The sequence below is a fragment of the Vulpes lagopus genome, chromosome X (assembly GCF_018345385.1).
Source record: "Vulpes lagopus strain Blue_001 chromosome X, ASM1834538v1, whole genome shotgun sequence".
NCBI classification, from domain to species: Eukaryota; Metazoa; Chordata; class Mammalia; order Carnivora; family Canidae; genus Vulpes; species Vulpes lagopus.
The window spans coordinates 70,092,828-70,116,313 of NC_054848.1; the positions used below are offsets into that span (position 1 = coordinate 70,092,828).

Here is a 23,486-nt window from a genome sequence, read left to right on the forward strand (position 1 = left end):
ACAATACAGACTTAGGATAGAAGGCTCTGAGTTAATCCAATGAGTTTTGGAGCAGTAGGTTTTTGTACATCCTAAAAATTGACAGAAATTTGCAGTAATTCCACCACATATACTGTTTGTTATATGAAAATTTTGAAGGAAAAGCCACAAACATAGGCTAGTCACAAGTTTTAACTAAGTTTACATTTAAGCTTTATGTTTGGTTTCTTCTTGCATGAAATTTTTAATTTAATTTAATTTTAATTTTTAATATTAATTTTAAAAATTTAAATTTAATATTTTTAATATGCTGTTTTAGTGTTTTATTATTTTATGTGGTGCTAACTATATAAACTACCTCATAATGGTTATTGTACAGCTTAACTTAGTATAATTAATATAATATAATTTAATATAATAAGGTGCTTAATAGGAATGAGCTTTAATGAAATCTGTTTGAGTTTCAAAAGACTTGTGTTCAGTAGGAGAAACTTTAGTGTTTTAATGGGACATATGGCTTTGTTTATTCTTAAGCTGCTTCCAAAAATAGACTTCAGGTTTGATTTCTTTTTGTAAGAAAAAAATGTATTTTTGAAATGGTGAAATGTATCTTTTACATTTCTGTAAGGAAAAAGCTTTATACAGCTAGAGTTCATAGAATCACTGTATATATGTATATATGTTGTATGTATATAGACACATATATACATGTAACATTTTATATATCTGTGTACATATACACATACAAACACAGATTTTGATTGTGTGGTATGTATATTATATGTGTATATAAATAATATAAGATGCATTTACATGTAAAAATATTTTATTTTTTAATATTATTTTAGTTTTATACTTTTAAAGATTTTTTTAATTTATCATGAGAGACACAGAAAGAGAGGCAGAGACATAGACAGAGGGAGAAGCAGGCTCCCCTTAGGGAGGCCAATGTGGGACTCAATCCCAGGACCCTGGGATCATGCCCTGAGCTGAAGGCAGATGCTCAACCACTGAACCATCCAGGCATTCCAAAAATACATATTTTAAATTACAAACTTGGCCAGTAAAGAAAATAATTCCTCATTGGAAAAAATATTCTAAAATTAATTGGCTATCCTGTTACTACTACTTCAGTACAGTAATTGAAATGGCAATTATTAATGCATTGTTACCTTAAATTCTACAATTGAATTGATTTCATATTGTTGTTTAAGCAAGCTGAATCTGAATGCTGAATTATTTAAACATAACACAGTCCAGCTCTGCCGGAGCAGGGCAACAGCATGCAATTTACTTTGCTCCTCATATCCAAGGTCAGAAATATGTTCCAAATGATGTGAAATTTACCACGACTGCTGTTTTCAATAGATTTTGGTGATGCAAAGGGTATTACTTTGAAATTGTGATAAATCTCTTCTTATTTTACACTCAAGTTATTGTTCACAATAAAATGTGTTAGGAAATGCAGGGTGTACATTAGTGTTGTTTTTCAAATACCTAAAAGCAAATACACTAGTAAATTTATATAACTAAATCTGAATGCAAAGTACAGATAATAATATATGAATAATTATGTGGTATTTTTAATGGTAAGATTTTGTTAGTGTTTCTGGCTCATTTGTCGTTTTTGATTACATAAGAGGGATTAAATATGATGAAGATTTTACAAAGCTCTTATTCTTTAACATTTTGATTTTTACTCTATGTAGAACTTGTTTCTATTTATTCTCAGATTGTTTCCTCTTCAGCTGACCAAAGACATGTAAACTTTAGGTTATGGACTCATGTTGCACTTTCAAATGCTGAAATTGGGATAAATATTGGATGAGATCTTTGAATTGCTTTATTTGAAAGATGGAAATAGAATGTTTCTCATAAGACTTGAAAATTCTGTTTCAGGCATTAGCCTCAAAATCAGTACTTAGTATTTAGTATATGACCCTTATTTGTTTCATTCAGCATACATATGAGCACCTGACATACATATAGCACTTTTATTAGAGATTCAAATTTATACATTTTATTTGCTATTATTTTTTCATGTACCAAATATTATGATGAAAGAAAGCCTGTCAATAAACATGTTTTAAAGCTTTCATATCTTGGAGAGACGTTAAATTGTATTATGTTTTTTGTTGTTAAAACTAAGAAAATTGTTTATGTACTTTCCTTTTGAAGGTGAGAGTGATACCATTCAGTGACAGTCCTCTTACCTTTGACATTTTCATGATCATGACAATAATATTTGCATAAACTATAGCCCAATATGTGGCTGTTTACATATTTGGTTTTTTTTGTATAATTTTTTATTAGAGTTCGATTTGGCAACATATAGCATAACACCCAGTGCTCATCTCATCAAGTGCCCCCATCAGTACCTGTCACCCAGTCACCCAACACCCCGCCCAACTCCCTTTCCACCACTCCTTGTTCATTTCCATGAGTTAGGAGTCTCTCATGTTCTCTCACCCTCACTGATATTTTCCAATCAATTTTTCTCCTTTCCCCTTTATTCCCTTTCACTATTTTTTATATTCCCCAAATGAATGAGACCATATAATGTTTGTTCTTCTCCAATTGACTTACTTCACTCAGCATAATACCCTCCAGTTCCATCCACGTTGAAGCAAATGGTGGGTATTTGTCGTTTCTAATGGCTGAGTAATATTCCATTGTATACATAAACCATATCTTCTTTATCCATTCATCTTTCGATGGACACCGAGGCTCCTTCCACAGTTTGGCTATTGTGGACATTGCTGCTATCGGGGTGCAGGTGTCCTGCCGTTTCACTGCATCTGTATCTTTGGGGTAAATCCCCAGCAGTGCAATTGCTGGGTCGTAGGGCAGATCTATTTTTAACTCTTTGAGGAACCTCCACACAGTTTTCCAGAGTGGCTGTACCAGGTCACATTCCCACCAACAGTGCAAGAGGATTCCCCTTTCTCCACATCCTTCCTAGCATTTGTTGTTTCCTGTCTTGTTAATTTTCAAAATTCTTACTCGTTTAAGGTGGTATCTCATTGTGGTTTTGATTTGTATTTCCCTGATGGCAAGTGATGCAGAGCATTTCCTCATGTGCTTGTTGGCCATGTCTATGTCTTCCTCTGTGAAATTTCTGTTCATGTCTTTTGCCCATTTCATGATTGGATTGTTTGTTTCTTTGCTGTTAAGTTTAATAAGTTCTTTATAGATCTTGGATACTAGCCCTTTTTCTGATATGTCATTTGCAAATATCTTCTCCCATTCTGTAGGTTGTCTTTTAGTTTTGTTTACTGTTTCTTTTGCTGTGCAGAAGCTTCTTATCTTGATGAAGTCCCATAGATCATTTTGCTTTTGTTTCCCTTGCCTTCATATGTATCTTGCAAGAAGGTACTGTGGCCAAGTCCAAAAAGGGTGTTGCTTGTGTTGTCCTCAAGGATTCTGATGGATTCTTGTCTCACATTTAGATATTTTCTTCATTTTGAGTTTCGCTTTGCGTATGGTGTAAGAGAATGTTCTAGTTTCATTTTTTTGCACGTGGCTGTCCAATTTTCCCAACACCATTTATTGAAGATAGTGTCCTTTTTCCAGTGGATTGTCTTTCCTGCTTTGTCGAATATTAGTTGACCAAAGAGTTGAGGGCCCATTCCCGGGTTCTCTATTCTGTTTCATTGATCTATGCGTCTGTTTTTGTGCCAGTACCACACTGTCTTGATGACCACAGCTTTGTACTAAAACCTGATATCCAGCATGGTGATGCCACCGGCTCTAGTTTTCTTTTTCAGTATACCCTGGGCTATTTCGGTTCTTTTCTGATTCCACGGAAATCTTAAGATGATTTTTTCCAACTCTCTGAAGAAAGTTCATGATATTTTGATAGGTATTGCATTGAATGTGTAAATTGCCCTTGGTAGCATAGACATTTTCACAATATTAATTCTTCCAATCCATGAGCATGGAATATTTTTCCATTTGTGTCTACCTCAGTTTCTTTCAGAAGTGTTTTGTAGTTTTTAGGGTATAGATACTTTACCTTTTTGGTTAGGTTTATTCCTAGGTATCTTATGTTTTTGGGTGCAATTATAAATGGGATTGACTCCTTAATTGCTCTTTCTTCAGTCTCATTGTTAGTGTATAGAAATGCCACTGATTTCTGGGCATTGATTTTGATTCCTGGCACACTGCCGAATTGCTATATGAGTTCTAACAATCATGCGGTGGAGTCTTTTAGGTTTTCTATGTACAGTATTATGTCATCTGCAAAGAGAGAGAGTTTGACTTCTTCGTTGCCATTTTGAATGCCTTTAACATCTTTTTGTTGTCTGATTGCTAAGACTAGGACTTCTAGTACTATCTTGAATAGCAATGGTGAGAGTGGACATCCCTGTCTTGTTTCTGATCTTAGGGGAAAGGCTCCCAGTGTTTCCCCATTGAGAATGATATTTGCTGTGGGCTTTTCATTGATGGCTTTGAAGATGCTGAGGAATGTTCCCTGTATCCCTATACTTTGAAGAGTTTTGATCAGGAATGGATGCTGTTTTTTATCGTATGCTGTCTCTGCATCTATTGAGAGGATCATATGTTTCTTGTTTTTTCTCTTATTGATATAAACTGTCACGTTGATTGTTTTATGAGTGTTGAACCAGCCTTGCATCCCGGGGATAAATCCTACTTGGTCTTGGTGAATAATTTTCTTAATGTACTGTTGGATCCTATTTGGTTGTATCTTGCTGAAAATTTTTACATCTGTGTTCATCAGGGATATTGCTCTATAATTCTTTTTGGTGGGGTCTTTGTCTGTTTGGGAATTAAGGTGATGCTGGCCTCATAAAAGGAGTTTGGAATTATTCCGACCCTTTATATGTTTTGGAACAGCATTGGTAGAATAGGTATGGTTTCTTTAAACATTTGATAGAATTCCCCTGGGAAGCCATCTAGCCCTGGACCTTTGTGTCTTGGATGGTTTTTGATGACTGCTTCAATTTACTCCCTGGTTATTTGCCAGTTCAGGTTTTCTATTGCTTCCTGTTCCAGTTTTGGTAGTTTGTGGTTTTCCAGAAATGTGTCCATTTCCTCTAGATATCCTAATTTATTGGTGTATAGCTGCTCATAATAAGTTTTTAAAATTGTTTGTATTTCCTTGGTATGATTGTGATGTCTCCCTTTTCATTCGTGATTTTTTTTAATTTGAGTCTTTTCTCTCTCTCTCTTTCTTTTTTTTTTTTTTTTAATAAGGGTGGCTAATGGTTTATCTATCTTATTAGCTCTTTGAAACAACCAACTCGTTTTGTTGATGTGTTCTACAGTTCTTCTGGTCTCTATTTCTTTGAGTTCTGCATGAATCTTTATTAAATCTCTTCTTCTGCTTGGTGTATGCTTTAGTTGCTGTTTTTTCTCCAGTTCCTTTATGTTTGAGGGTAGCTTGTGTATTTGAGTTTTTTCCATTTTTTTGAAGGAGGTTTGTATTATGATGTTTTTCCCTCTTAGGACTGATTTTGCTGTATTCCAAAGATTTTGAAGGGTTGTATCTTCATTCTCATTAGTTTCCATGAATCTTTTTATTTCTTATCTAATTTCCTGGTTGACTCTTTCATCTTTTAGCAGGATGCTCTTTAAGTTCCGGGTGTTTAAGTTTCTTCCAAATTTCTTCTTTTGATTGAGTTCAAGTTTCAAAGCTTTGTGGTCTGTAAATATACAGGGGACAATCCCAGTCTTTTGGTATCAGTTAATAACTTATTTCTGACCCAGTATGTGGTCTATTCTGGAGAAAGTTCCCTGTGCAGTTGAGAAGAATGTGTATTCAGTTGCGTTTGGATATAAAGTTCTGTAAATATCTGGGATATCCATCTGCTTCAGTGTATCATTTAAAGTTCCTGTTTCTTTGGATATGTTGTGCTTAGAATATTTGTCGATTATAGAAAGTGCTGTGTTCAAGTCACCAAGTACAAATGTATTATTATCTAAGTATGTCTTCACTTTGGTTATTAATTGATTGATATAGTTGGCATTCCCTCATTTAGGGTATAAATATTGATGATTGTTAGGTCCTTTTGTTGGATAGATTCTTTAAGTATGATATAATGTCCTTCTTCATCTCTTACTACAGTCTTTGGGATAAACTTTAGTTCATATGATATATGGATGGCTACCCCTGCTTCTGTTTGAGGGCCATTTGAATGGTAAATGGTCCCAACCTTTTATTTGCAGGTGTAGGTGTCCTTAGGTCTAAAATGAGTCTTGTAGACTGCAAATAGATGGGTCTTGCACTTTTATCCAGTCTGAAACCCTGCACCTTTTGATGGGGTCATTAAGCGCATTCACGTTCAGAATTACTGTTAAAGATATGAATTTAGTGTCATCATGATACTTATTCAGTCCTTTTTTTGGATTGTTTCCTTGGACTTCCTCTTCTTTTACAGAGTCCATCTTAATATTTCTTGCAATGCTGGTTTGGTGGTCACATATTCTTTCAGTTTCAGCCTATCTTGGAAGCTCTTTATCTCTCCTTGTATTCTGAATGAGAGCCTTGCTAGATAAAGTATTCTTGGCTGCAGGTTTTTCTCGTTTAGGACCCTGAATATATCCTGCCAGCCCTTTCTGGCCTGCTGGGTCTCTGTGGAGACCTCTGCTGTTAATCTAATATTTCTCCCCATGTAAGTTAGGGATCACTTGTCTCTTGGTGTTTTAAGGATTTTCTCTTTATCTTTGGAATTTGCAAGTTTCACTATTAAATTTCCAGGTGTTGAAGTGTTTTTATTGATTAGGGGGAGAATCTCCATCTCCTGGATCTGAATACCTGTTTCCGTCCCCAGATATGGGTTGTTCTAAGCTATGATTTGTTGAAATATGCTTTCTGGTCCTCTCTCCATTGCAGCACCCCCTAGATCCCCAAGTGAAACCTAGATTTTTTCTTCTGAGGCTGTCATTTATTTCCCTTAACTTTTCCTCACGGTGTTTTAATTGTTTTTCTCTTTTTTCCTCAGCTTCCATCCTTGCCATCAACTTGTCTTCCATGTCACTCACTCTTTCTTCTACCTCCTTAACCATCATCGTCAGGACCTCCAGTTTGGATTGCTTCTGATTTAATTAATGTTTAATTTCCGTCAGATTACACCTAAATTTTGCGGTCATGATGTCTCTCAATACCATTATGCTTTTTTCCAGAGCCACCAGTAGCTTTATAATTGTGCTTCTGAATTGGCTTCCTGACATCGAATTGTTATCCAAATTCTGTAACTCTGTGGCAGAGTATACTGTTTGTGATTCTTTCTTTTGTGGGGAGTTGTTTTGTCTAAACATTTTGCTTAGTGCAGAGTGGCTAGAAATGAGTTGTACTTGTTAGCAGCGCAAACTCTTCTCTCTGTATCGTTTCAGCTGTTCTCTCTTTAAATCTCAGTTTGAATTCGTAGGTTTTCAGGATGATTTGAAAGTTATGTAGTTAAGTTGGTGGGGATAGGTCACTTGGTGACCCTTCTCCTCTGCCTTCTTGCGCCGCCCCTCTTTACATAGTTTTCACTAAGGTTTCCATCCTGCTTTCAATAGGCTTTAGATATGCCTTGTATATCTTGTACTATTTTATTATATTGATATACTATTTAATAATGTTTTCTAGTTGGGGCGCCTGGGTAGTTCAGTCAGTGGTGCTTCTGTTTCTTGTTTTTAGCTCAGCTCGTGACCTCAGAGTGATAGCATTGAGTTCTACATCCAGCTCTGCCTTCAATGTGGTATTGCTTTAAATCCTCTCCCTCCCTCTCCCTAGTCGTTTGTGTGTGTGCAGAGTGTCTAAAGTAAATAAATCAGTCTCAGCTTTGCGCAGTGGCTGTATCATAGCCAATGAGGTTTATCCGAGGCGCAATTGTTACTAATAAATAAGTCAGCCTTAAAAAATGTTTCTTCATTTAAAGTAGATATGATTGTAATCACTTCTTCATGAAAATACTTTAAATGTAGTCCAAACTTTAATCTGGACGTAAAAATAAAGGGCTAGTGTTCCTGATGGAGAATGTTTTATAGTCACATATAAAATGTGAGAATTATAGTTACTTTTTTATTTTATTTTTAAAAATATTTTATTTATTTATGACAGTCACAGAGAGAGAGAGAGAGAGAGAGAGAGAGAGAGAGAGAGAGAGGCAGAGACACAGGCAGAGGGAGAAGCAGGCTCCACACACTGGGAGGCCGATGTGGGATTCGATCCCGGGTCTCCAGGATCGCGCCCTGGGCCAAAGGCAGGCGCCAAACCGCTGCGCCACCCAGGCATCCCTTATAGTTACTTTTAAACATAAATTATATATCTCCCCGTTTAGCACTTGCATTTATCATTTTGCATAGAATTGAAAAATAAACAAAATATGAACTCAGTGGGGAATGTCCATCATTCTCCTGGGTTCCTGGGTACAGACAATAAAGCAAGATGAAACTAATACACAGGTTTGTGTTCAAGACCTGTTTTTAAAGCAGCGAATTTTTTTTTTTTAGTATTGAATTAAAAGTAAAATTTTATTACAAAGGATTCATAAATGAACTTAAAAGACAAGCAAAGAGTGAAAAGTTATGTGCGATGCATACAACCCCTCAAGAATGTTATTCTGAATTTTAAGGGAAACTCCACAATTGCATGACCTAACAGAAAAATGGACAAAGGAACAACAATGTGAAACAATGGTTGGCTTTGCCGTGGTTACAAATTAAACAATACTAGGAAATGCAGATTTAACCAATAAAAATTCATTTTCACCTAAGCTATTTTGGTAGCGTTCGCAGCCTACAAAGGAACACTGACCAAGAAACAGTGGTTTGAATTGAAAACAGCCAGCTCGGGACAATCTTTCAGGGAGAGAGCCAATGGAAATATACGTTCACATCATTCCCCTACCTCCTTTTAATTTCCTAGGGTTCCTTATTAGAGAAACCTAACTAGAAACTAGAGACATTTAAACCTGTTAATAAAGTCCATACAGCTATACTGGTAGCGCAGATAACAGGTGAAGAAGGGTAAAGAGTTTATCTGGAGGAATGAATTAAAGATACTTGGTACAGAGGTTCTGGTGCTTGGTGACTAAAAAATTGACAAATGTCTGTGATTATTAAGTTTTTGTTAAAAAATGTATAACATGCTTTATTTTTTATTTTTATTTTTTTTTTAGATTTTTTAAAAATTTTTTATTTATTTATGATAGTCACACACAGAGAGAGAGAGAGGCAGAGACACATGGAGAGGGAGAAGCAGGCTCCATACACCAGGAGCCTGATGTGGGATTCGATCCCGGGTCTCCAGGATCGTGCCCTGGGCCAAAGGCAGGCGCCAAACCGCTGCGCCACCCAGGGATCCCTATATAACATGCTTTAATGTGGAAAAACAAACTATTTAAAAATCTTTAGTGGGGAGGGACACGCCTGGGTGGTTCAGTCTGTTAAGTGTCCAACTCTTTGTTTCAGCTCAGGTCATGATCTCATGGGTAATGAGATGGAGCCCCATGTCTGGCTCCACACTCAGCACAAAGTTAAGCAGAGAATTCTTTTGCTATGTAACTATCTTTGCTAAAACAACCATGGAATAAAAATATATAGGAAATTAAAAGATACTGATGAAAAAGCTATTGCCTAGTGTTTTCTTGTTAAGGTTCCATGTTAGAGAATATTGAATTGTGTGAGTGTTAAAGGCAAAAGTAGCTAGAATAGGTCTGTCAGTGATGAATGAGTGGAGAAGAACCTCTTCTTTGTTCAGGGTGGACTCATTTGCTCATTATATCAAGTGTGGTTATAGACCTTACGTATAATAGTTGGCACATGGTCATAATTTAGCCACAAAAATCTGGAAGAATTTGGATTTTCAAAACACCAGCATGTATTTTCAGAGATGGAAAACCAAGCTTTGTTAATAATACAAACTTTGTCACCCATATTCATAATCCTGAAAGAGACATGATATCTCAGTGATTTTTGGGATCCTATATGTTCTATCTTAGGAAAAATAAGTCACTGAAATCCTAACAATTTGACAAAAGCCATTGTCTTTTTTAGAATATTAATAAACTAGTTTATTACTAACTGAAATCTAACTTGTTTATTTGTAACTCAACAATTTTTGAAGTTGAGATTTTAAAATATGTGAAGTTACATTTTTGAAGACACATGACCCATTGAGAGGAATCATTAATTAGAAAAAAATCTTAATAGGAAATAATTTAAAATAGTGACACCAAATATATCTGTAGAATTTTTAGATCGACACATATAAGTTACAGAACTTGTAATTTGAAAGTTGCAGAACATCTCTCTGTGTGTATACATGTCTTATAGTTTAGCTTTTGCTATTAGCAGATATTTTCTTTCTCTGGTGAAACAATTGAAGTCAAACATGACCAGACATGTTTCTTTTAGCTTCCCTTAGCCATTCTAATCTGGTCTCTATATGAGCTTTAGCTAAATAGAATCGTTTTGTAATCATAATGAATTACTAATGGGCTATACTTTGGTTGTCTCACTAAGTATAGACTTGCCTTAATTAAGACAGGCTTGCATTCTTGTTTTAGTCTCATGTCTGTGCTGTATAAACAAGGGATAAATAAGACCTCTGTCTTTTTGGTTGGGAAATAAGTTAGGTCTATAGCATATCTTTCAATTCAGAAGACTGTTAATGGCACCAGGGAGGCTTTTATTCAATCACTGCCTCTAAATAGTCTATTGAATGAATATTTAAGAAAGCTGCTTATCTATTTGGAGATTCATGTATTCCTCTGAAATAATTTGTTTGGCAGCTGTCATTGTCTTTTTGCATCTTGTGGTGTCCTGTTTAAAACTTAGGGTGCTTCCTGAGATTTCAGTATTTTATTTTTCTTTTTAAAGTACTATCTGGAAAAAAAAAAAGTACTAGCTGGTTAATATTTATAATATTGATAATAACTGCTGTAATATTAATGGTTTTAGATTGTAGATTAGTTCTTTTTTGGACATTGCCTGATATTTAAGTGTAGGAATCTGATAACGATTTGATTTATAATTGGGCTTAGGCATAAAATTATGTTAGGACTATGATTTCAATTTTGCTTTCTTTTTCTTAATTTTTAAAATATTTTTTAAAAAGATTTATTTATTTATTCATGAGACACACACACACACACACACACACACACACACACACACACACACAGAGGCAGAGACACAGGTAGAAGGAGAAGCAGGCTCCATGCAGGTAGCCTGACATGGGACTCAATCCCAGGTCTCCCAGATCATGCCCTGGGCTCAAGGCAGTGCTAAACCGCTGAGGTACCCAGGCTGCACCTACTTCCTGCTTTCTTAAACAGAATTCAGCTTCTCAGAAATTCTATTATCTCTTATCTATTAGGAAAGCTGAATTAATGTTTCAGTTTTTAAACTGTTACCTCCTTATGAAGATGTGCATGTTCACATATAATTGCTTCTTTGTCTTCATGTTATATGATATTATCTGATCTTTTTTTTATCTGATCTTTTAATAACAAATGTTTGCATGACCTAGACAACTAGAATCATAAGCAATCTATCTTCATAATTTTCAAGTATAATACAAAACAGTATTAAAAACCTTAAAATCATAATATAAAATATTCATTTTCAACCTAGAATTCCTTTCTTAATGCGTGACTTTAAATGCAACATTTATATTCTAAAGGGCCTTATTTCAGCCTTAATATATCTGTTGTAATGAGGAAAGAAAAAATTCAGTTTTTATTGGTAATTTTTTTGAGTAGCTGTGGGTTGGTAAAATTTCTGATGCTTGGTTACACGTAATTTTACATCAGTTGATACTTAGATTATACTATATTAGGCTATTATAATACAGTTAAAAAATCCTCAAACAGTAATAGTCTTTTATTTGGGAATCCTTATTTTGCAGACTACATATTTTTGAAATATGGTAGAAATTAATACTGGTATATTTGTTTTAGCCTCTAGATCTAAAGTATTAAATGTATACATATAGTTAGCTATTTACTAAACACTTCTGTGAAAAGCTTCTGATTTCTAATATTGTTGCTATTGTGTGTTTTTAAAATTTTTTTAAATTTTTTTTTTTTTTTTTTTACACACCATAACCACTCTCCGTTGACCACTGCTTGCAGATAGTTGGAAGTAAAGTTATGGTGAGTACAAAAGATGTATTTTACCCTTAGATATGAATTTTTGCTTTTGGAAATTGAGTGAGTTTTGCTTATAGTCTTTTATATGTTTGGTTTTTCTTTTGGAGTATATTTTACAAAGTAGTGAGATGATTAATATCAGGTGATGAGAAGTAGGCTATGGTAAGTATTTTTCCTGTGCTTTTTGGAAATGGTTTAGAACTGGTATATGCTTGTATATTTTATTTTAGAAAGTTTTATTTATTTTTTAGAGTTATACCTAAGCTTATAATTTTATGATTCAGTTTTATGATTCTGAGGAAATTGAGTGTTTTACCTCAGTGTCTTAGGATGGCAGAGAGAGACTCCTCATAGTTTGGTTTTTGTTTGCAGGAATTCTTGTTAAAGTATCTCACTTTAATTTTAGTACCTCACTTTGATTTCATAGTGTAATGAAAGCAACATTTGACGTGCAGTTAAAGAGGCCTAGGTCTTTGTCTTCGTTAGATACTACTAATTGGTTGTATAACTTTGGGCACATCAAGTAATTTCTTTGAGGTTCAGGTATTAAATGGAGAAATTGAAGTGATTGGTGTACATTATTTTTTAAGGGTCTTTTTGTTGCTGAATTTTAGAGATTTTAAAAAAGATTATTTATTTTAAAGAGAGAGAGCATGAGTGGAAGGAGGGGCAGAGGGAGAGGAAGAGGGAGAGAGAGAAACCTGAGCAGACTCTGTGCTCAGTGCTGAGTCAAGTGCTGGGCTTGATCCTACAACTCTGATATCCCAAATTTAGCTGAAACCAAGAGTTGAATGCTTTACCAGCTGTGCCACGCAGGTGCCCCCATGTCTTTTAGAGATTTTATACTCAAGACACTGTATTTCATTGCCATAATGACATGATATACTATTATGTAATACACCAAAAATGTCCTGTATTAAAATTGAGAGGTATTTGTAAATACCTTGTCTTCACGACTAAGCAGTCTTTCTTTAGATACCAGGGCAGAAGACATCTTTACCATTATCAAGTACCATATTATTCAGAATAGTGAATGTATTTAATATTTTTTTCTTTTAAAAATTGATTTAGTCATTTTTTCTTTTTAAATTTATGTGACATCCAGGAGAAAAACGCCATCAATATTTTGAGATAATTTCAAACATTAGCAAATATTTCTTTAGTCCTTTATATGTGCCAAGGATTGTGTTAGATTCATTGATGACTGGAAAATAAGATTAAGACCTTATAGTTTATATATATAACAATATATATATTTCCATATATAACAATATATATGGAAAGAGTCAATCTTTAAATTGTGCATGCTGATTGTAAGTGTAGTAGGAATTCATAAGCAGGAGAGAAAAGTAGGCATAGAATAATTAGAGAAAAGTTCATGTAAGTTTCTGAATTTAAGCTAGATTTTTGAGAATCCTTAATTATTATGGCTTGGATTTGATATGGGAGGTGAGACCAAAAGCAGCTCTCAGGTTGTGGAAATATTTGATGCAGAGGCCTAGATAAGGAACCAAACTGTGTGCATAGGAGGTGGATAAGAGGCAAACAAGAGATGAAGTTGACTTTGTTGAGAATATATATTGGGAAGCTTGAAAAATTAAGTTGAAAGAGATTCTTGAAGTCCAGTTTGAAGATTAGAAATTAGTTTGAACAAGGAAGTGACATGAAGGAAGCAGGGTTTGAGAAAAATAAGTATGATAGTAGCAGGTAGGCTGCATTAGACTAATTGTTCTAAAATTAAAAAGTGTATAAAAATGCAAATTTTGTCCCTCTTGGGGTCTAGGATAGGGCCAAGAACTCTACATATTTGTCAAGCACCTCAGGAGATCCTCTTAAGGTAAACTGAAGAGCATGCTTTGAGAAATACTAGATTAGGATAGAGATTTGTTTCCAGGGCTACTAGGAGACTTGTGTGTGAATCAATGAGGGTCTGTATTAAATTGGAGGCTAGGTGTAGGAGGGTGGGGTTAAATAGAGTTTTGGGCTTTAAAAGAATCTTGAGCTTACTTTAATGTGAACTGAAGCTAGCTTGTTCTCTGCATGGCTTATGCCAGAGCTTCTAAAATATTACTGATTTCTCCATATTCAGTGGAATTAAAGTTCTGTTGATTATTTCTCTTACCTCTCAACTCTCTCCCTTAATTAGTCATTAAACACACCTGTGATTGCCAGAGCCTCCTAGGTAGTCTCTAGGTATTCACTCTCTAACCTTGCTCATGGCCTGTTCTACACTGTTACCATAGATTTTGCTGATTCCCCACTTTAAAACTTTGAAATGGGATCCTATAGCCCTTTGTGATCTTAACCCTGCTCCTTTTTCTAATTTCATCTTCATCTTCATTCATACATGTGCCTGTCCTCTATTTGTACAGGAGTGCTTGCAATTCCTTAACATCCTACTCTTTAATACCTATAAATCAAGCATATTCTATTTCTTTGAGCTAGAATGCCCTTTTCTTCTTTAGAGTGCCTAGAAAACTCCTAAATATCTATCAAGATTAAGCTTCATGTCAGTCTTTGGAGAATTTGTCCTAAATAGCTCCTTCCTTTCCATAGCACCATTATATAGCTGTATTACAATATTGAACATATTTTATTATAATGAATAATTTACATGTCTTTCTTCCCTTGTGAACATAGCTCATTTACTCAAAATACTAGGTCTAATGTGAAAGAGGTGTAAACAGAATAAAGAAAGATAGGGCTTTATAGATATATAGTAAATGGTTGAAAAGTGGCAGGCCAAAAGGCTATATATGGTTCATGGAGAAGTTTCATCTTGTCCGAGTGTTTTGTTTTGAAAGACAGTATAATTAGATGGATGTTATGATTGATCTTCAATATAAACTATTTCACACCCAAGTCTTATTTGTGACCTGCTTCTGACATTGGAATTTGCTTTGTATATCCTGCAATAAAGGGAGGAAAATATAGGAATCAGCTTCTAGAGGATGATAAAGGATTGGTTCTAGAGTTTAGGTGGGAGGGGTGCCTTAATTCTAGAGCTTCAGTGAGAGGAGTGCCTTAAGAGGGAAGATTTTTCTTCATTGTTTTCTTTTCTTTTCTTTCTTTCTTTTTTTTTTTTTTTTGAGACCAGAGTCAAGAGCGAGAAAACAATCGTTAAAATCAGTCTGGTGAAAAGGCAGGTAGAAAAGGGCTTATTTTTCTTGGTCTCATTAGTGTTCAAAAGATGGGAAGTGTGTGTTTGTTGATAAAATTGGCAGATGAAAACATTCACAGAAGTGTTCCAGAGAGAATACATTGTCAAAATAACTACTTTTATGTATTATGGTTGCCTAGAGATTATATATGTTGGTCAAAAAATAAGTTATATAAAAATCAGATTGAAATTAGATGGAATATATAATAAACTAGGTCTGCATGACCCTATCTTCCTTTCGCATCTCTAATGTTGATTAGAAGCAGATTTGAAGCCCTCTCAATCTTTAACTGCTGTCAGTTCTTACTTTTCATTTTCATTATTCTCCTTTATAAATTTACTTTAAACATCAGACCAGAAACTGCAGGCTTTTACCTGAACATAACTACTCCCTGAGCCTCATGCAGTCTTTTTTTTTTTTTTTTTAAGATTTTATTTATTTATTCATGAGAGACACAGAGAAAAAGAGAGACAGAGACACAGTCAGAGGGGAAAAGCAGGCTCCATGCAGGGAGCCTGACAACGGACTCGATCCCAGGTCTCCAGGATCATCCCCTGGGCCGAAGGTGGTGCTAAACTGCTGAGCCACCTGGGCTGCCCGAACCTCCTGCAGTCTTGCTTCTGACTTTACTTATTCTGTGATCACTTTTTTGTATAGAATGTTATTCTTCTTCTGTCAACATTCTGCACATCCTCCACACCTCTCCCTGAAGCAATCTCCCAATTGTCATCCCTAAGTCACTCCCCTCAATTTCCACCTTGTAACGTATATGAAGTATTGTAGCACTTTAGTTTTAACTCTCTTAATGAATCAATTTTTACTTTATCTTATACTTTCTATTACATGTTCCTTAAGAGCTTCTATTATAAAGCTCCTAGTTGGGATCCCTGGGTGGTTCAGTGGTTTGGCACCTGCCTTCGGTCCAGGGCATAACCCTGGAGTCCTGGGATTGAGTCCCACATCAGGCTCCCTGCATGGAGCCTGCTTCTCCCTCTGTCTGCCTCTGCTTCTCTGCCTCTCTCTGTGTCTTTCATGAATAAACAAAAAAATAAAATCTTTAAAAAAATAAAAAAATATAAAACTCCTAGTTGATTTTAGTTTATAATAATGTATATATCATGAATAATATTATCACCCTGTGGGTCTCTTTTTGTCTACAGTATAGAGCTTATGAAGGGATGTAGATTTCAGTAAAGGTCATGGGTTTAGAGACAAATAGACTTGAGTTCAGATCCCCTCTCTTATGTGTCCTTAGATAATTACTTAACCTCTCTGAACTCTAGTCTCCACATTCAAACAAGAGGATAACAGTACTAAATTCAAGATGATTTTGAAGTTTATATTTACCGCATTTAACATACACAGAGGCTTTCAAGTTAGTAGGTCTAAATTACATTTTTTTGCTAAATGTATTGAATTCTATAAAATACTTGGTATGAAGAACAAAAAAAAAAAGATTACATGGTAAAATGAGATGACTATGAGCAGCCTATTCTTTTTAACAAGTATTCAAGATGTGTGCTTGCACACATTAGGATTTATTCTGGATCAAGAATGTTAAGATTCAGCTAGATGGAAAAAGGAGAATGCTTTTCCTGTTTATTGGAAGCTATATGTTATGTAGTATAGATTATTGTTGGGCTTTGAGAAAAAAATAAAAAAAATTCATATGTGGTCTCAATATAATATTGAGAAGGTTATTCTAAAGATTTTATAAAATAGTTGAAGGCATGTTATAGATAGATCTGTGAAGTGGAATAATAAAAATATTTTCCTGTAGGTGTATATAGCAAATAGCAAAAGGGAATTGGGGCAGGAAATAACTGAATGAATTTTTCCGTGTCTTCTGGTTTTAAATAAGTGTTGTGCAATTTTTTGAACCAAAATAAATTGTTTTTGTTATTTATGAACACATGACAGAAAACCGATTTAGAAAACAGGTAAACTGATTGATTTGATTTCATTGCAAACCAGGAATAATTTATCCACAGGTGGAAAAAATCACCATTCTTCTGTGGAAAAAAAAGATAAGAATGATATGATTATATATGATAATTGGAAGATAGAATTATAGTGACCAGACCTTATAATGTTAAATGTAAGGGGATTTAGCAACATAGTTGAATGCCTAGGGCAGTAGTAGGGTGTTTTTGGAATAGTATTTGTTTAGACATCATAAAGACCTGAATTTTAACCCCTTTTTCACCACTCATTCATTCATTCCTTTTGGTCTTATTAACCTCTCTAACCACAGTTTCACTTTTTTTTTTTAACAAAAAGTTACTGGACTCCTATTATGGGCCAGGCACTATTCTAGGCAGTTGAATCATGAACAATATAGATAAATTCCTCATGGAGCTTACATTGTAGCTGGGGAGACAGACAATGACACATATCAAATTTAATGGCAAGTACTACTGGTAAGTGCTATGAAAGAAAAAAAAACATAAAATGAGAAAGCTGAGAGTGATCAAGGATGTACTATTTTAGATAGATGAATTCTCTATGTGGTGACATTTGAAGAGACATGAATGAAATTGGGGAGAACCATGTAAATATATAGGGAAGAACTTTACAGGCAGAGAGAACCTCAAGTGCCATGGTTTTGAGGCTGGAGTGTGCCTTGAGTATTTGAAGAATAGTAAGGAGGCTAGTGTGGTTAGAGTGAAGTTGAACAAGGGCAGGTATGGGCATATTTAATAACCAACCACAAGAACTATTTAAGGTGACTGGAAACATAGGTTAAATGTAGTATTGAGTTGCACATTTGAAAAGATAGGATAAGGTCACTTTAGGAAGGATATGGTGAGGAGTTGTACTTTAATAGAGAAGAATCCTAGAAGGTTATGAGCAATAGAATGGCAAAATCTGAGCTGTATTTGGGGAAGATTAATTGAGCAGTAGAAACAGGAGAGATTAGAATCTAGGGCAAGGAGATGAAGCTGAGATTTGTTGTAGTAGATTAAATGGAGAGTATAGATGAGTGATTGTGGAAATATATTAGTCTCAGCAAATGATTGAAAAGAGCAGAGGAGATATTTACAATAATAATGACTGAAATTTCAAACATGGGTGGCTGAAATGATGGTGATTTGAGGATGCATAGAAAAATCAGGAGGAAGACTAAGTTTGGAGTAAAAAATGAGTTCATAATAAAATCACAAAAACAAGAATACAGTTATCACCATACAAGAACGTTTCTTTAGCACTTGTAGTGTTAAGAGTAGAATTTTATAATTTAGTTCACTGTTTTACACTCCTACTTTTACTGTTTTAAGTATACTCTCTGCACATTGCTGCTGAACATATATTTATCATTCTGACAATATTTACCGGTTTATAAACTGAAGCCTCAGTACCTGTCTTAGGCAATTAAGGCTATATATACTTCTAGGTGACTCAATGTATCCAGATAGAAAAGAGCTAATCATTTTGTTGGCTTATAGTATTGCTTACTAGATAAGGATTTTACATAATTAAGATTGTATTATTAAATTGAAATCTTATTTGCTTACTGATTGAATAGTGTCTTAGTGATTCCTTCATATAATGTTGTACTTGTGTGAGGACAATTATTTGAAAATATCCTATGAAAAAAGAGTAAAGTTTTGTGTGTGTTTTTTTTTTTTTTTAATAATTGTACAGTCCAGAAGGGGGAGACAAAACATTGATTATTGGAGTTTGAAGTAGCTGCTTCCTGATAAAACAGGATTTTCTTAACACTCCAACTTGACTGTTTTTTCTTATGGGTTTAGAAATCTTAGGAAAGTTGCTACTATAAAAAATTAGTTTTATGGGGGTGACGATTTTGTTAAAAATATCAATTCAATCAGAATAAAAATAATCAATACAATTATTTTTAACTAGTATATATAAAGTTGAAGAACTCATTTGGTAATCAGATGAAAATAAGACCTGAAAGTATGTAATGATGGTATATTATAAGAGATCTTTTCAAAATAGCATGAGCTATTTTAAAGTTCCAAGTTCAGTCTTTTCTTATTTCACGTTCATTATATACAGTGAATAGCTAACTTCCTGTTTCCTTATGTTTTAATACTGCAAGCCAGCTTGTGTGTTATACTTGTTTTAGATTGGAGTATCTGTCTATGTTTTGAAAAGTTTATTATTAAAATCTCCATTCATTTTTAGAACAGTTTCTTATCAGTCCCTTCCCTTCCACTGCATTTTCACAAATTATGTAATTTTATTATGCCAGATTAAATTTATTGTTTAAGAAATGCTAAAATAACAGATTATAAAATATTAGTAAGTCATTATGCCTTGGACATTTGGAAACATCTAAGTATGAATTTTGACTTATGTTTAGACATATATTTTGTAAGTTGATTGCATTAATATTTATGAGTATGGGGTAGTTATGCTTTATAATATATCCTGATATTGGAAAGAAGAGGACAAACTTTTCATGTAGGATTCTGCATTGCAGTTTTATTTTTTTGTGTATTTTAATTGCAACCGTGATAGAAATTTCTGTTGATAACATTTCTTTGTGTATATAGTCAGGTAAAATAATATGTTTAAAATATGATGCTTGATAAGACATTTAAAGCACCTGTAGTGATTGAGAGGACAGTATAAGATGGCAGGATAAGAAGATCCTTAATTCACCTCTTCCCACACACTGCATCTGCAACTACAACTGAAGGAACAAATAGAATAGTTCCTTCTGAAAACTGGCTGAAAATCTCCTTCAAAACACAGCAGACTGAAATACACTGTGAGTCATTCTGTGAAAAAGTCCTATTTACTTGTGTTGGAGCTTCATCCAAGGGTTAGACTTCAGATTTGCCATACATTCACAGGCTCTGGAGCTGCTCTTAAGGAACATAGTCTAGGGGAAGCCATCTTTGCACTCTCCATTAGCCTCACTATAGCCCACTGGTATATCCCATAAAAGAGCTTATCCATCCCTCTGAAGCCCTGATTTTTGCAACTGTCACCCAGGGGACACCTCCAGATTGTCTGATCTGGAAGTTGGCAGGTTTTATGATTGTGGTATCAAAGGACTATATAGATTTATTAACTTTATAAAAGCTGCTACCTGATGGTCTGGCTTCCAGGTAGCATGAATCTAGGTTCTGACTGAGTTCACTTCTGGAACACTGACAGGTACTGGCACATCCTCAACACTGGGACCTATTAAGAATAAATCAGGCTACTGAGATAATCACAAAGGTATAAGAAACAAACTAGAGCTATGATAAGGTTTCAAAATTGGGTTAATCTCCTACATGGGATCATTCCCTCAAGACTGGAAGAATTAGTTGTTTTGCCCAATACGTAGAAACAGAGAGTTAAGCAAAATGAGGAAACAGAGGAATATGTTGCAAACAAGAGAACAAGGTTAGACTGCAGAAAAAATCTTAATGAAATGTAGATGAGTAATTTACCTGATGGAGAGTTCAAAGAAAAGGTCATATACCTTAATAGCCAGTTTAAGAAAAAATTGTTCCTAGACAGGAGCTAACCATTTCTACCCACTACATCACACCAAAATTCTTGTCAAGATGATAATCTAGATGTGTAGACTGAGGTATGAAATTCACATTTTTCTGACTGTAAAGCAGTTTCATAGGCAAATTAACCAATACTTTTTCCATTGTTAAACTAAATTTGTAACTTCTTGGGATAAAAGATTATTTTAAAGGAATATTGTTATGTACACACATCTTGAAACTCTTTTATTAGCCACTGTATCTTCTCCACTTTGTTGCAATCAATGGAGGGAACATTATTATTAAAGCAAATCACAACAAAACTTACTAAAACAATGAAGTAGAGGGCATAAAGATTCTCATTGAACTTGGAGAAGATTAGATGAACACTGTGAGAACTTTAACTAACAGACAGAAAATATAAGAAACAACCAAAAAGAAACCACAAGGCAGGAGAAGATAATACCTAAACTGAAAAATACCCTAGGGGCTTTCAACAGCAGACTAGATGAAGCAGAAAAAAGAACCAGTGATCTAGAAGACAGGGCAGTGGAACTTATCCAAATTGAGTAGCATAAAAACAACAGATAATTTTAAAAAGCAAAGATAGATTAAGGGACCCATAGAACAACATCAAGTGGAATAGTGATTGCATTATAGGGGTCCCAGAAGGAGAAGAGTGAGAAAGGGGCAGAAAACTTTTTTGAAGAAATAATGGCTGGAAATATCCCTAACCAGAGGGAGGAAAACAGACATTTAGATCCAGGTAGCTAAGAGTTCCGTATAAGAAACTACAAAGATCCCTACCAAGGCACATTATAATTAAAATGTCAAAAGTTAACAAGAGAATCTTAAAAGCAGCAAGAGAAAAACAAGTTGTTATGTATAAGATAAACCCCATGAGAGTAGTAGCAGATTTTTCAGGATAAACTCTAGGCCAGAAGGGAGTTGAATGACATATTCAAAGTGCTGAAAGGGAAGAATTTCCAACCAAGAATATTCTGACAAGTTGTTACCATTTAGATTTGAAAGACTGATAAATAGTTTTCCAGATATGCAAAAGCCAAACATGTTCATGACCACCAAACCAGCTTTATAAGAAATGTTAAAGAGACTTCTGTAAGTTGAAAGGATAGTAAGGATGTTAAGGGCATGGATTAGCAATAAGAAAACATAACGAAAGTACAAATCTTATTGGCTAAGGTAAATATATAATAAAGGTAGCATATTAATCACTTAAAAAGTTAGTATGGAGATTGAAAGACAAAAGTAGTAAAAAATAACTAGAACTACCATAGTCAATTAAGACACACAAAATAAAAAGGATGTAAAATGTGACATGAAAAACATAAAATGGGAAAGGAGGGAGTAAAAATCAATTTTAGAATATAGTAAAATTTATATTGTGGGTAGGAGGGAGTAAAAATATAGATTTTTAAAATGCATTAAAACTTATGTTGCTGTCAACTCAAAATGCAGTTATATTTATGAACTATTATATGTGAGGCTCATTCTAACCACAAAGCAAACATTATTATATGGTCTCATTCATTTGGGGAATATAAAAAATAGTGAAAGGGAATAAAGGGGAAAGGAGAAAAAATGAGTGGGAAATATCAGAAAGGGAGACAGAACATGAGAGACTCCTAACTCTGGGAAACGAACTAGGGGTGGTAGAAAGGGAGGTGGGCGGGGGGTGGGGGTGACTGGGTGACGGGCACTGAGGGGGGCACTTGATGGGATGAGCACTGGATGTTATTCTATATGTTGGCAAATTGAACACCAATAAAAAATAAAATAAGATAAAATAAAAGCAAAAATATAGAGACACAGACATACATAAAAAAGGATTCTAAGTATAACACTAAAGAATGTAATCAAACCACAAGGGAAGAGAACCAGAAATAATGAGCAAAATAGCAATAAGTGCATACCTATCAGTAATTACTTTAAATATAAATGGTCTAAATTCTCCCGTCAAAAGACAGAATGGTTGAATGGATAATGGATGTAAAATCTATCTATTTCCTGCTTTTAAGAGACTCACTTCAGATGTAAAGATTCACATAGGCTGGAAGTGAAGGGATGAAAAAAGATGTTTCTTTCTTTCACGTGTAAACTAAGTGAAAACAAATAGCTATACATTTTGCAAAATGAACTTTAAAACAGAGACTGTAATAAAATACAAAGAAGGGCACTACATAATGATAAAGGAATCAATTCGTCAAAAGGGTATGACATTTGTAAATATTTACATACCCAACATAGGAGACCTAAATATATAAAGGAGATATTATCAGACCTAAAGTGAGAAATTATCAGCGATACAATAATAGTAAGGATGTTAATACTCTATTTATGTCAATAGATCATCTAGACAGAAAATCAATAAGGAAATATTGACCTTAATGGACATATTAGACAGAAGGACTTAATAGATATAAATAGAATGTTCCATACAAAGACAGAATATACATTCATTTTAAATGCACATGGAAAACTCTCTAGAATAGATCATAAGTTAGGCCTCAAAAAATGTCTCAGTAAATTTAATAAGATTGAAATCATATCAGCTGTCTTCTTTGACACACCACAGTGGTACAAAATCAGAGATCAATTACAAGAAGAAAACTGGAAAAATCACAAAAATGTGGAGATTAAAAAGTATACTCCTGAACAACCAGTGCGTCAACAAAAGAAATCAAAGGAGAAAAAAATACTTTGTGACAAATGAAAATAAAAATACAACTTTCTATGGGATGCAGCAACAGTGTTTCTAAGAG

At 34.4% G+C, this 23,486-nt stretch overlaps 1 protein-coding gene across 6 annotated transcripts in view; it reads left to right on the plus strand.

The window, feature by feature from the left end:
* Positions 1-23,486, plus strand: part of DIAPH2 (diaphanous related formin 2) — a 1,156,455-nt gene that overhangs the window by 162,090 nt on the left and 970,879 nt on the right. For 5 of the 6 annotated variants that reach the window (XM_041741554.1, XM_041741555.1, XM_041741556.1 and 2 more), the window contains one exon: positions 12,066-12,086. The exons of the other annotated variant lie outside the window; for it this stretch is intronic. In XM_041741554.1, the coding sequence (XP_041597488.1) occupies positions 12,066-12,086 (21 nt within the window). The remainder of the gene's footprint in view (positions 1-12,065; positions 12,087-23,486) is intronic. 6 annotated transcript variants of the gene reach the window in all.